The sequence below is a fragment of the Oncorhynchus nerka genome, linkage group LG14, assembly GCF_034236695.1.
Source record: "Oncorhynchus nerka isolate Pitt River linkage group LG14, Oner_Uvic_2.0, whole genome shotgun sequence".
Lineage (NCBI taxonomy): Eukaryota > Metazoa > Chordata > Actinopteri > Salmoniformes > Salmonidae > Oncorhynchus > Oncorhynchus nerka.
In genome coordinates, this window is record NC_088409.1 from 34208632 (window position 1) to 34224781 (window position 16150).

The window sequence follows — 16150 nt, forward strand, 5'->3', positions numbered from 1 at the left end:
ATGGGAAAATATTTCAGTCTCTCGATGTGCAAAACTGATAGAGACATACCCCAAGCGACTTACAGCTGTAATCGCAGCAAAAGGTGGCGCTACAAAGTATTAACTTAAGGGGGCTGAATAATTTTGCACGCCCAATTTTTAAGTTTTTGATTTGTTAAAAAAGTTTGAAATATCCAATAAATGTCGTTCCACTTCATGATTGTGTCCCACTTGTTGTTGATTCTTCACAAAAAAATACAGTTTTATATCTTTATGTTTGAAGCCTGAAATGTGGCAAAAGGTCGCAAAGTTCAAGGGGGCCGAATACTTTCGCAAGGCACTGTAAGTGGACATTTTCACTTGATGTCAATGGGAGACTAAGTGAAAATTCAGTTTCATTGGAAGTTAGGATTCACCCCTAAGTGGGTTCAACCTTTTGGCACAATGGTTCTATTGATATCAACTAGTGAACAATAGTTGCTATACCTGTGTCCCACTAGCCCCTGATCCCTACAGAAGTGACTGAGGAAGCGTGCATAGTACAGGTGCATAACAGCATGCTCCTTCCCCCCAATGTACACGTCCACAGGAAGCCAGTGGTCTGCCAGGGAGCGCTCAAAAGGTCTGGGGTGGAGAAAGGGGGGCACAAGTTAGTTTGAGTGAAATAAACTGTTATCACTCCATTTTATATTTGGTGTTTTCTGTCTGTGTTATTTTTTAAACTTTTTTTTTAACAGTATAGTGAGAGAATAATAATCATGGGAAGGGATTAACCAATATAACAAGTAGCTCAACTATAGAAGCTGTTATAGTAAATACAACTACATCATGTGTAAGGTCTTTGATATTATGTGTAGATATATCCTCTAGGGGGCAGACTGGGCTTTATGCAGGCTAGCACAGGTAGCTACTATAATAACATCTATCCCACAAGTCAGACGAGGGGCATCCTCCTGAAGGCACACACACACACACACACACACACACACACACACACACACACACGCGCAAACATAAATGTATATCCTGATGATGAGTAAATAGAGCTCAGAGAGGAGAGGTGAGGTAACCCTCCCTCTCAGATAGATCCTTCAGATAGGAATTGTCTGGTTGTAGATCTGACAAAGTCACCAGACAACAATGAGGAAGAGGATGGAAGATGTTAGATTGGCCGGATAGGAAAACACTGTACCTTGGCTCAAAACTCCTAATGCTACTTAGGTAATGCTATATCACTCTGTGTGTGTGTGTGTGTGTGTGTGTGTGTGTGTGTGTGTGTGTGAGAGTGTGTGTGTGTGTGTGTCACCTTACACAGTACACACAGTCCTCTCCGCCAGTGGATGATGTCTCAGGATAATTGAACTGGCTAAGCGAATTAGACTCACTGGGCAGAAAATGACCTACCCTCCCTGTATCCTGGTGTCAGGCCAAAAACACGTGCACATGCACACCCGCGCACACACACACAAACACACTAACCTCTTGGTGGCCCCCACCCAACCAAAACCTCAGCCCAGGCCACAGCAAGCCAACAGGATGTGCAAACAGTTTAATTGCTTTTTCAGTTCTGGCATAATCTGCCCAGCTAAGAAATAAAAGAGGGAGAGGCCAGCACCCTCTTAAAGCAGCTTTACAGCAGGGTAAATCCATTTGAATTCAATCCATTTTTGACAGCATCCATTTTGATTTGTTTCAAGCAGACCACCATAGTCCCTGTGCCCAAGAAAGTGAAGGTAACCTGCCTAAATGATTACCGCCCCGTAGCTCTCACGTCAGTAGCCATGAAGTGCTTTGAAAGGCTGGTCATGGCTCACATCAACACCATCATCCTGGAAACCAAAGACCCACTCCACTTCTCATACCACCAACTACAGATCCACAGATGACGCAAATCTCAATCTCAATCGCACTCCACACTACCCTTTCCATTCAGGCCAAAGAGTTCAATCTTAGTTTCATCAGACCAGAGAATATTGTTTTTCATGGTCTAAGAGTCATGTGCTTTCATGTACCTTTTACTGAGGACTGGCTTCTGTCTGGCCACTCTACCATAAAGGCCTGATTGGTGGTGCTGCAGAAATGGTTGTCTTTCTGGAAGGTTCTCCCATCTCCACAGAGGAACTCTGGAGCTCTGTCAGAGTGACCAGCGGGTTCTTGGACACCTCCCTGACCAAGGCCCCTCTCCCCTGATTGCTCAGTTTGGCCAGGTGGCCAGCTCTAGGATGAGTCTTGGTGGTTCCAAACTTCTTCCATTTAAGAATGATGGAGGCCACTGAGTTCTTGGGGACCTTCAATGCTGCAAAAATCTTTTGGTACCCTTCCCAGATCTGTGCCTCCACAAAATCCTGTCTCGGAGCTCTACGGACAATTCCTTCGACCTCATGGCTTGGTTTTTGCTCTGACATTCACTGTCAACTGTGGGATCTTACATAGACAGGTGTGTGCCTTTCCAAATCATGTCCAATTAATTGAATTTACGACAGGTGGATTCCAATCAAGATGCAGAAACATCTCAAGGATGATCAATGGAAACAGGATGCACCTGAGCTCAATTTCAAATCTCATAGCGAAGGGCCTGAATTCTTATGTAAATAAGGCATCCGTTTTTGATTTTCTTATACATTTGCAAACATTTCTAAACACCTGTTTTTGCTTTGTCATTATGTGGTATTGTTCGTAGATTGATGAGGATTTTTTATTTATTTCATAAATTTTAGAATAAGGCTGTAACGTAACAAAATGTGGAAAAAGTCAAGAGGTCTGAATACTTTCCAAAGGCACTGTACATTGTAGCTCAGAGCATATTTCACATCATCTGAGGTTTTTGTGCTGTGTCAGCCATCGGTTGACCACAAAATACTCTTGAATAGTACTATAATAATACTTATAAATGGTGGATTTCATTTCAATCATAGAAATACAATTCATAGAATGGACCAATTTCTTCAGACCACTGCAATTTAGCTGGTACACCATTGAAATGTAATTTAATTTACATTTTTTAAATATGACTTACTACCACAAAGATGACCGCCCATTTTAGTACATTTATCAACCAAAACATGACACCCATCCTGTATTCAAGAGCATGTTGTGTCTCAACCGATGGCGGGCACAACACAAAAACTTCAGATGATGTCAAACAGGGTCTAAGATACAAAATATGTGAATATCAAAAAAATTATAATAATAAAACATTTAAAAAAGAATTCCATAAATTATAAAATAGTTTGACAACCCTGTTTGTAAGCTTTAAAATGATATCAATCTCAACTGTTTATCTTTCCAGTGATGAGTACTTGGATGTCTCCTGGTATTGTGCCGTATACAACAATGAGTCAACTTTGAGCACCTTTATCTCAACTGTTTGGGCATTCAGGTCCAAAGTGTCACTTTCTGATCTCTTCTACAAATGGGCAAATATGTATGTAAGGTTTTGTTCGAATCAAAAGGGGTGCTGTCAAAATGTGATTGAATTGAAATGGATTTACCCAGCAAGGTCAGTGAAGGAAAGACAAGTCCGGCCTTTGGGAAATGAATCTCTTTTGTTAACGCTCTGGATATCGCCACCGCCCCAGCAGCTAACGGCCAGGAGTTTATCATCTCCATCAGCAGGGAATACAAGTTAACGGTATGAGTGCGTGTTTGCGTGTGTATGAAATTGACTGTTTGAGAGGAAGTGTAAAAGGGCGTGCTGATGTGTGAGTGGAAAAAACATTTGTCAGTGATTAAATGGACAATGCATATTACATTTGTAATATTTGTCTAGATTCTCGTTGTCTACAAAACAGTTGTAACGTTCACTCGTGGAGAGTAGATTATCTTAAGGTGACTTTTTGGAACAGTCCTAAAAAATATAAATCTCTAATCTTTTATTAAATCAGTCAGTACCATGTCCTACAACACTCCCTCTCCCGCTCTCTATCCCTCTTTCATGTTGTAGGAACTGGTACTGACTGATTTAAAAGTAGAGATTATATTTTGGGGGGATAGGAAGATAGATAAAACAAACAGAGAGCGATACTACAGACAGAGGAAGAGAAAATCCCAGGTCACCTGTCTTGGTTGTGGGGGTCAGTGTATCTCACCTGTCTTGGTTGTGGGGGTCAGTGTATCTGAAATAGTACCAGGATGAGTCCACAAACGTGTCCATGGTGTCGGTCTCCCTTCTGGCCGGCCCTTTACACCTGATAGGACACAACAGGAGAGAGAGGTCAAATAGAATCAGAACAAACTTTATTTAAAGTGCATTTAAACACTGCATCAAATGTAACAGTTAGCGCTTCAACCTCATTTCTGCAGGAAGGAGATACCGCTGGAGGGAGATACGACTCCAAATGTCAAACACAGTATAATGATTGAATATGACACAGCTCAAGTCTTAGTGGATATTTTGTCATGCAGCTACAGTAGCTAGCTGGTTTGAATCACTGTTTCTTATTCGTAGTGACACATGAAAGAGGTAAGAGTGCAGTCATTTTAGAAATGATAAACGTCTACCCCATTGTCCTACTGTGAAATTACTTTTGTTAGTTTCGTTTTGTTAGTTTAGTTTGTAGGCATAAAGTGTCCAGAGGACTGGCCTGTGTATCTAATGTGAGCTGGAACCATCTGTCTGTGGAGGTCATGTCCCGTAGGAGATGCCACAGTCAGGCTGGAACCACTACACTACACAGCCATCAGATCCCTGCTCCTGTGCCCTGACTAAATAGCACTGCCAGAGGGACACAGAACCGGCCAGCACCATGCCAGCTTGGTGGGTGTGTGTGTGTGTGTGTGTGTGTGTGTGTGTGTGTGTGCGCCAGCTTGGTGTGTGTGTGTGTGTGTCTGCTGGAAGTGCCATCCCAGGCCCTTTTCATCCAATCCAAGCAGAGCTCTGTACACACTGCTCATCTGTCAGCCTCACTGAGAGAGCAAAACAGGACACTCGCAGAGGCGAGTGAAAAAAAATACTATTTTTTGTTCCTACTTTCAACATGCACTCTGGAACTGAGAATGTGTCTCACTGTTTAATGAGTCTCCATAGAATAGAACCACCCAGTCAGAATCACCATGCCAGGAAGACCATCAGCAACACTAGAGAAGAACACTACAGCACCCAGTCAGAATCACCATGCCAGGAAGACCATCAGCAACACTAGAGAAGAACACTACAGACCCAGTCAGAATCACCATGCCAGGAAGACCATCAGCAACACTAGAGAAGAACACTACAGCACCCAGTCAGAATCACCATGCCAGGAAGACCATCAGCAACACTAGAGAAGAACACTACAGCACCCAGTCAGAATCACCATGCCAGGAAGACCATCAGCAACACTAGAGAAGAACACTACAGCACCCAGTCAGAATCACCATGCCAGGAAGACCATCAGCAACACTAGAGAAGAACACTACAGCACCCAGTCAGAATCACCATGCCAGGAAGACCATCAGCAACACTAGAGAAGAACACTACAGCACCCAGTCAGAATCACCATGCCAGGAAGACCATCAGCAACACTAGAGAAGAACACTACAGACCCAGTCAGAATCACCATGCCAGGAAGACCATCAGCAACACTAGCGAAGAACACTACAGCACCCAGTCAGAATCACCATGCCAGGAAGACCATCAGCAACACTAGCGAAGAACACTACAGAACCCAGTCAGAATCACCATGCCAGGAAGACCATCAGCAACACTAGAAAAGAACACTACAGCACCCAGTCAGAATCACCATGCCAGGAAGACCATCAGAAACACTAGAGAAGAACAGTACAGCACCCAGTCAGAATCACCATGCCAGGAAGACCATCAGCAACACTAGAGAAGAACACTAAAGCACCCAGTCAGAATCACCATGCCAGGAAGACCATCAGCAACACTAGAGAAGAACACTACAGACCCAGTCAGAATCACCATGCCAGGAAGACCATCAGCAACACTAGAGAAGAACACGACAGACCCAGTCAGAATCACCATGCCAGGAAGACCATCAGCAACACTAGAGAAGAACACTACAGCACCCAGTCAGAATCACCATGCCAGGAAGACCATCAGAAACACTAGAGAAGAACAGTACAGCACCCAGTCAGAATCACCACGCCAGGAAGACCATCAGCAACACTAGAGAAGAACACTACAGACCCAGTCAGAATCACCATGCCAGGAAGACCATCAGCAACACTAGAGAAGAACACTACAGCACCCAGTCAGAATCACCATGCCAGGAAGACCATCACCAACACTAGAGAAGAACAGTACAGCACCCAGTCAGAATCACCATGCCAGGAAGACCATCAGCAACACTAGAGAAGAACACTACAGCACCCAGTCAGAATCACCATGCCAGGAAGACCATCAGCAACACTAGAGAAGAACACTACAGCACCCAGTCAGAATCACCATGCCAGGAAGACCATCAGCAACACTAGAGAAGAACACTACAGCACCCAGTCAGAATCACCATGCCAGGAAGACCATCAGCAACACTAGAGAAGAACACTACAGCACCCAGTCAGAATCACCATGCCAGGAAGACCATCAGCAACACTAGAGAAGAACACTACAGACCCAGTCAGAATCACCATGCCAGGAAGACCATCAGCAACACTAGCGAAGAACACTACAGCACCCAGTCAGAATCACCATGCCAGGAAGACCATCAGCAACACTAGAGAAGAACACTACAGCACCCAGTCAGAATCACCATGCCAGGAAGACCATCAGCAACACTAGAGAAGAACACTACAGACCCAGTCAGAATCACCATGCCAGGAAGACCATCAGCAACACTAGAGAAGAACACGACAGATCCAGTCAGAATCACCATGCCAGGAAGACCATCAGCAACACTAGAGAAGAACAGTACAGCAGCCAGTCAGAATCACCATGCCAGGAAGACCATCAGCAACACTAGAGAAGAACACTACAGACCCAGTCAGAATCACCATGCCAGGAAGACCATCAGCAACACTAGAGAAGAACACTACAGCACCCAGTCAGAATCACCATGCCAGGAAGACCATCAGCAACACTAGAGAAGAACACTACAGACCCAGTCAGAATCACCATGCCAGGAAGACCATCAGCAACACTAGAGAAGAACACTACAGACCCAGTCAGAATCACCATGCCAGGAAGACCATCAGCAACACTAGAGAAGAACACTAAAGCACCCAGTCAGAATCACCATGCCAGGAAGACCATCAGCAACACTAGAGAAGAACACTACAGACCCAGTCAGAATCACCATGCCAGGAAGACCATCAGCAACACTAGAGAAGAACACGACAGACCCAGTCAGAATCACCATGCCAGGAAGACCATCAGCAACACTAGAGAAGAACACTACAGCACCCAGTCAGAATCACCATGCCAGGAAGACCATCAGAAACACTAGAGAAGAACAGTACAGCACCCAGTCAGAATCACCACGCCAGGAAGACCATCAGCAACACTAGAGAAGAACACTACAGACCCAGTCAGAATCACCATGCCAGGAAGACCATCAGCAACACTAGAGAAGAACACTACAGCACCCAGTCAGAATCACCATGTCAGGAAGACCATCACCAACACTAGAGAAGAACAGTACAGCACCCAGTCAGAATCACCATGCCAGGAAGACCATCAGCAACACTAGAGAAGAACACTACAGCACCCAGTCAGAATCACCATGCCAGGAAGACCATCACCAACACTAGAGAAGAACACTACAGCACCCAGTCAGAATCACCATGCCAGGAAGACCATCAGCAACACTAGAGAAGAACACTACAGCACCCAGTCAGAATCACCATGCCAGGAAGACCATCAGCAACACTAGAGAAGAACACTACAGCACCCAGTCAGAATCACCATGCCAGGAAGACCATCAGCAACACTAGAGAAGAACACTACAGACCCAGTCAGAATCACCATGCCAGGAAGACCATCAGCAACACTAGCGAAGAACACTACAGCACCCAGTCAGAATCACCATGCCAGGAAGACCATCAGCAACACTAGCGAAGAACACTACAGCACCCAGTCAGAATCACCATGCCAGGAAGACCATCAGCAACACTAGAGAAGAACACTACAGACCCAGTCAGAATCACCATGCCAGGAAGACCATCAGCAACACTAGAGAAGAACACGACAGATCCAGTCAGAATCACCATGCCAGGAAGACCATCAGCAACACTAGAGAAGAACAGTACAGCAGCCAGTCAGAATCACCATGCCAGGAAGACCATCAGCAACACTAGAGAAGAACACTACAGACCCAGTCAGAATCACCATGCCAGGAAGACCATCAGCAACACTAGAGAAGAACAGTACAGCACCCAGTCAGAATCACCATGCCAGGAAGACCATCAGCAGCACTAGAGAAGAACACTACAGAACCAGTCAGAATCACCATGCCAGGAAGACCATCAGCAACACTAGAGAAGAACACTACAGACCCAGTCAGAATCACCATGCCAGGAAGACCATCAGCAACACTAGAGAAGAACACTAAAGCACCCAGTCAGAATCACCATGCCAGGAAGACCATCAGCAACACTAGAGAAGAACACTACAGACCCAGTCAGAATCACCATGCCAGGAAGACCATCAGCAACACTAGAGAAGAACACGACAGACCCAGTCAGAATCACCATGCCAGGAAGACCATCAGCAACACTAGAGAAGAACACTACAGCACCCAGTCAGAATCACCATGCCAGGAAGACCATCAGAAACACTAGAGAAGAACAGTACAGCACCCAGTCAGAATCACCACGCCAGGAAGACCATCAGCAACACTAGAGAAGAACACTACAGACCCAGTCAGAATCACCATGCCAGGAAGACCATCAGAAACACTAGAGAAGAACACGACAGACCCAGTCAGAATCACCATGCCAGGAAGACCATCAGCAACACTAGAGAAGAACACTACAGCACCCAGTCAGAATCACCATGCCAGGAAGACCATCAGAAACACTAGAGAAGAACAGTACAGCACCCAGTCAGAATCACCACGCCAGGAAGACCATCAGCAACACTAGAGAAGAACACTACAGACCCAGTCAGAATCACAATGCCAGGTAGACCATCAGCAACACTAGAGAAGAACACTACAGCACCCAGTCAGAATCACCATGCCAGGAAGACCATCACCAACACTAGAGAAGAACAGTACAGCACCCAGTCAGAATCACCATGCCAGGAAGACCATCAGCAACACTAGAGAAGAACACTACAGCACCCAGTCAGAATCACCATGCCAGGAAGACCATCAGCAACACTAGAGAAGAACACTACAGCACCCAGTCAGAATCACCATGCCAGGAAGACCATCAGCAACACTAGAGAAGAACACTACAGCACCCAGTCAGAATCACCATGCCAGGAAGACCATCAGCAACACTAGAGAAGAACACTACAGACCCAGTCAGAATCACCATGCCAGGAAGACCATCAGCAACACTAGCGAAGAACACTACAGCACCCAGTCAGAATCACCATGCCAGGAAGACCATCAGCAACACTAGCGAAGAACACTACAGCACCCAGTCAGAATCACCATGCCAGGAAGACCATCAGCAACACTAGAGAAGAACACTACAGACCCAGTCAGAATCACCATGCCAGGAAGACCATCAGCAACACTAGAGAAGAACACGACAGATCCAGTCAGAATCACCATGCCAGGAAGACCATCAGCAACACTAGAGAAGAACAGTACAGCAGCCAGTCAGAATCACCATGCCAGGAAGACCATCAGCAACACTAGAGAAGAACACTACAGACCCAGTCAGAATCACCATGCCAGGAAGACCATCAGCAACACTAGAGAAGAACACTACAGCACCCAGTCAGAATCACCATGCCAGGAAGACCATCAGCAACACTAGAGAAGAACACTACAGCACCCAGTCAGAATCACCATGCCAGGAAGACCATCAGCAACACTAGAGAAGAACACTACAGACCCAGTCAGAATCACCATGCCAGGAAGACCATCAGCAACACTAGAGAAGAACACTACAGACCCAGTCAGAATCACCATGCCAGGAAGACCATCAGCAACACTAGAGAAGAACACTAAAGCACCCAGTCAGAATCACCATGCCAGGAAGACCATCAGCAACACTAGAGAAGAACACTACAGACCCAGTCAGAATCACCATGCCAGGAAGACCATCAGCAACACTAGAGAAGAACACTACAGACCCAGTCAGAATCACCATGCCAGGAAGACCATCAGCAACACTAGAGAAGAACACTACAGCACCCAGTCAGAATCACCATGCCAGGAAGACCATCAGAAACACTAGAGAAGAACAGTACAGCACCCAGTCAGAATCACCATGCCAGGAAGACCATCAGCAACACTAGAGAAGAACACTACAGACCCAGTCAGAATCACCATGCCAGGAAGACCATCAGCAACACTAGAGAAGAACACTACAGCACCCAGTCAGAATCACCATGCCAGGAAGACCATCACCAACACTAGAGAAGAACAGTACAGCACCCAGTCAGAATCACCATGCCAGGAAGACCATCAGCAACACTAGAGAAGAACACTACAGCACCCAGTCAGAATCACCATGCCAGGAAGACCATCAGCAACACTAGAGAAGAACACTACAGCACCCAGTCAGAATCACCATGCCAGGAAGACCATCAGCAACACTAGAGAAGAACACTACAGCACCCAGTCAGAATCACCATGCCAGGAAGACCATCAGCAACACTAGAGAAGAACACTACAGACCCAGTCAGAATCACCATGCCAGGAAGACCATCAGCAACACTAGAGAAGAACACTACAGCACCCAGTCAGAATCACCATGCCAGGAAGACCATCAGCAACACTAGAGAAGAACACTACAGCACCCAGTCAGAATCACCATGCCAGGAAGACCATCAGCAACACTAGAGAAGAACACTACAGACCCAGTCAGAATCACCATGCCAGGAAGACCATCAGCAACACTAGAGAAGAACACTACAGCACCCAGTCAGAATCACCATGCCAGGAAGACCATCAGCAACACTAGCGAAGAACACTACAGCACCCAGTCAGAATCACCATGCCAGGAAGACCATCAGCAACACTAGAGAAGAACACTACAGACCCAGTCAGAATCACCATGCCAGGAAGACCATCAGCAACACTAGAGAAGAACACGACAGATCCAGTCAGAATCACCATGCCAGGAAGACCATCAGCAACACTAGAGAAGAACAGTACAGCAGCCAGTCAGAATCACCATGCCAGGAAGACCATCAGCAACACTAGAGAAGAACACTACAGACCCAGTCAGAATCACCATGCCAGGAAGACCATCAGCAACACTAGAGAAGAACAGTACAGCACCCAGTCAGAATCACCATGCCAGGAAGACCATCAGCAACACTAGAGAAGAACACTACAGCACCCAGTCAGAATCACCATGCCAGGAAGACCATCAGCAACACTAGAGAAGAACACTACAGACCCAGTCAGAATCACCATGCCAGGAAGACCATCAGCAACACTAGAGAAGAACACTACAGACCCAGTCAGAATCACCATGCCAGGAAGACCATCAGCAACACTAGAGAAGAACACTACAGCACCCAGTCAGAATCACCATGCCAGGAAGACCATCAGCAACACTAGAAGAACACTACAGACCCAGTCAGAATCACCATGCCAGGAAGACCATCAGCAACACTAGAGAAGAACACTACAGACCCAGTCAGAATCACCATGCCAGGAAGACCATCAGCAACACTAGAGAAGAACACTACAGCACCCAGTCAGAATCACCATGCCAGGAAGACCATCAGCAACACTAGAGAAGAACACTACAGACCCAGTCAGAATCACCATGCCAGGAAGACCATCAGCAACACTAGAGAAGAACACTACAGCACCCAGTCAGAATCACCATGCCAGGAAGACCATCAGCAACACTAGAGAAGAACACTACAGCACCCAGTCAGAATCACCATGCCAGGAAGACCATCAGCAACACTAGAGAAGAACACTACAGACCCAGTCAGAATCACCATGCCAGGAAGACCATCAGCAACACTAGAGAAGAACACTACAGACCCAGTCAGAATCACCATGCCAGGAAGACCATCAGCAACACTAGAGAAGAACAGTACAGCACCCAGTCAGAATCACCATGCCAGGAAGACCATCAGCAACACTAGAGAAGAACACTACAGACCCAGTCAGAATCACCATGCCAGGAAGACCATCAGCAACACTAGAGAAGAACACTACAGCACCCAGTCAGAATCACCATGCCAGGAAGACCATCAGCAACACTAGAGAAGAACAGTACAGCACCCAGTCAGAATCACCATGCCAGGAAGACCATCAGCAACACTAGAGAAGAACACTACAGCACCCAGTCAGAATCACCATGCCAGGAAGACCATCAGCAACACTAGAGAAGAACACTACAGCACCCAGTCAGAATCACCATGCCAGGAAGACCATCAGCAACACTAGAGAAGAACACTACAGCACCCAGTCAGAATCACCATGCCAGGAAGACCATCAGCAACACTAGAGAAGAACACTACAGACCCAGTCAGAATCACCATGCCAGGAAGACCATCAGCAACACTAGAGAAGAACACTACAGCACCCAGTCAGAATCACCATGCCAGGAAGACCATCAGCAACACTAGAGAAGAACACTACAGCACCCAGTCAGAATCACCATGCCAGGAAGACCATCAGCAACACTAGAGAAGAACACTACAGACCCAGTCAGAATCACCATGCCAGGAAGACCATCAGCAACACTAGAGAAGAACACTACAGACCCAGTCAGAATCACCATGCCAGGAAGACCATCAGCAACACTAGAGAAGAACAGTACAGCAGCCAGTCAGAATCACCATGCCAGGAAGACCATCAGCAACACTAGAGAAGAACACTACAGACCCAGTCAGAATCACCATGCCAGGAAGACCATCAGCAACACTAGAGAAGAACACTACAGCACCCAGTCAGAATCACCATGCCAGGAAGACCATCAGCAACACTAGAGAAGAACACTACAGCACCCAGTCAGAATCACCATGCCAGGAAGACCATCAGCAACACTAGAGAAGAACACTACAGACCCAGTCAGAATCACCATGCCAGGAAGACCATCAGCAACACTAGAGAAGAACACTACAGACCCAGTCAGAATCACCATGCCAGGAAGACCATCAGCAACACTAGAGAAGAACACTAAAGCACCCAGTCAGAATCACCATGCCAGGAAGACCATCAGCAACACTAGAGAAGAACACTACAGACCCAGTCAGAATCACCATGCCAGGAAGACCATCAGCAACACTAGAGAAGAACACGACAGACCCAGTCAGAATCACCATGCCAGGAAGACCATCAGCAACACTAGAGAAGAACACTACAGCACCCAGTCAGAATCACCATGCCAGGAAGACCATCAGCAACACTAGAGAAGAACACTACAGCACCCAGTCAGAATCACCATGCCAGGAAGACCATCAGCAACACTAGAGAAGAACACTACAGCACCCAGTCAGAATCACCATGCCAGGAAGACCATCAGCAACACTAGAGAAGAACACTACAGACCCAGTCAGAATCACCATGCCAGGAAGACCATCAGCAACACTAGAGAAGAACACTACAGCACCCAGTCAGAATCACCATGCCAGGAAGACCATCAGCAACACTAGAGAAGAACACTACAGCACCCAGTCAGAATCACCATGCCAGGAAGACCATCAGCAACACTAGAGAAGAACACTACAGACCCAGTCAGAATCACCATGCCAGGAAGACCATCAGCAACACTAGAGAAGAACACTACAGCACCCAGTCAGAATCACCATGCCAGGAAGACCATCAGCAACACTAGAGAAGAACACTACAGCACCCAGTCAGAATCACCATGCCAGGAAGACCATCAGCAACACTAGAGAAGAACACTACAGACCCAGTCAGAATCACCATGCCAGGAAGACCATCAGCAACACTAGAGAAGAACACGACAGATCCAGTCAGAATCACCATGCCAGGAAGACCATCAGCAACACTAGAGAAGAACAGTACAGCAGCCAGTCAGAATCACCATGCCAGGAAGACCATCAGCAACACTAGAGAAGAACACTACAGACCCAGTCAGAATCACCATGCCAGGAAGACCATCAGCAACACTAGAGAAGAACAGTACAGCACCCAGTCAGAATCACCATGCCAGGAAGACCATCAGCAACACTAGAGAAGAACACTACAGCACCCAGTCAGAATCACCATGCCAGGAAGACCATCAGCAACACTAGAGAAGAACACTACAGACCCAGTCAGAATCACCATGCCAGGAAGACCATCAGCAACACTAGAGAAGAACACTACAGACCCAGTCAGAATCACCATGCCAGGAAGACCATCAGCAACACTAGAGAAGAACACTACAGCACCCAGTCAGAATCACCATGCCAGGAAGACCATCAGCAACACTAGAGAAGAACACTACAGACCCAGTCAGAATCACCATGCCAGGAAGACCATCAGCAACACTAGAGAAGAACACTACAGACCCAGTCAGAATCACCATGCCAGGAAGACCATCAGCAACACTAGAGAAGAACACTACAGCACCCAGTCAGAATCACCATGCCAGGAAGACCATCAGAAACACTAGAGAAGAACAGTACAGCACCCAGTCAGAATCACCATGCCAGGAAGACCATCAGCAACACTAGAGAAGAACACTACAGACCCAGTCAGAATCACCATGCCAGGAAGACCATCAGCAACACTAGAGAAGAACACTACAGCACCCAGTCAGAATCACCATGCCAGGAAGACCATCACCAACACTAGAGAAGAACAGTACAGCACCCAGTCAGAATCACCATGCCAGGAAGACCATCAGCAACACTAGAGAAGAACACTACAGCACCCAGTCAGAATCACCATGCCAGGAAGACCATCAGCAACACTAGAGAAGAACACTACAGCACCCAGTCAGAATCACCATGCCAGGAAGACCATCAGCAACACTAGAGAAGAACACTACAGCACCCAGTCAGAATCACCATGCCAGGAAGACCATCAGCAACACTAGAGAAGAACACTACAGACCCAGTCAGAATCACCATGCCAGGAAGACCATCAGCAACACTAGAGAAGAACACTACAGCACCCAGTCAGAATCACCATGCCAGGAAGACCATCAGCAACACTAGCGAAGAACACTACAGCACCCAGTCAGAATCACCATGCCAGGAAGACCATCAGCAACACTAGAGAAGAACACTACAGACCCAGTCAGAATCACCATGCCAGGAAGACCATCAGCAACACTAGAGAAGAACACGACAGATCCAGTCAGAATCACCATGCCAGGAAGACCATCAGCAACACTAGAGAAGAACACTACAGCAGCCAGTCAGAATCACCATGCCAGGAAGACCATCAGCAACACTAGAGAAGAACACTACAGACCCAGTCAGAATCACCATGCCAGGAAGACCATCAGCAACACTAGAGAAGAACAGTACAGCACCCAGTCAGAATCACCATGCCAGGAAGACCATCAGCAACACTAGAGAAGAACACTACAGCACCCAGTCAGAATCACCATGCCAGGAAGACCATCAGCAACACTAGAGAAGAACACTACAGACCCAGTCAGAATCACCATGCCAGGAAGACCATCAGCAACACTAGAGAAGAACACTACAGACCCAGTCAGAATCACCATGCCAGGAAGACCATCAGCAACACTAGAGAAGAACACTACAGCACCCAGTCAGAATCACCATGCCAGGAAGACCATCAGCAACACTAGAGAAGAACACTACAGCACCCAGTCAGAATCACCATGCCAGGAAGACCATCAGCAACACTAGAGAAGAACACTACAGACCCAGTCAGAATCACCATGCCAGGAAGACCATCAGCAACACTAGAGAAGAACACTACAGCACCCAGTCAGAATCACCATGCCAGGAAGACCATCAGCAACACTAGAGAAGAACACTACAGCACCCAGTCAGAATCACCATGCCAGGAAGACCATCAGCAACACTAGGAAGAAGAACACTACAGCACCCAGTCAGAATCACCATGCCAGGAAGACCATCAGCAACACTAGAGAAGAACAGTACAGCACCCAGTCAGAATCACCATGCCAGGAAGACCATCAGCAACACTAG

General features: G+C 46.8%; 1 protein-coding gene across 1 annotated transcript in view; it reads right to left on the bottom strand.

The window, feature by feature from the left end:
* lars2 (leucyl-tRNA synthetase 2, mitochondrial) overlaps window positions 1-16150 on the bottom strand; it is an 83078-nt gene that overhangs the window by 13859 nt on the left and 53069 nt on the right. The window contains exons 13-14 of the mRNA XM_065028013.1: window positions 4068-4166; window positions 466-603 (exon numbers count right to left, since the gene is read on the bottom strand). Of these exons, the coding sequence (XP_064884085.1) occupies window positions 466-603; window positions 4068-4166 (237 nt within the window). The remainder of the gene's footprint in view (window positions 1-465; window positions 604-4067; window positions 4167-16150) is intronic.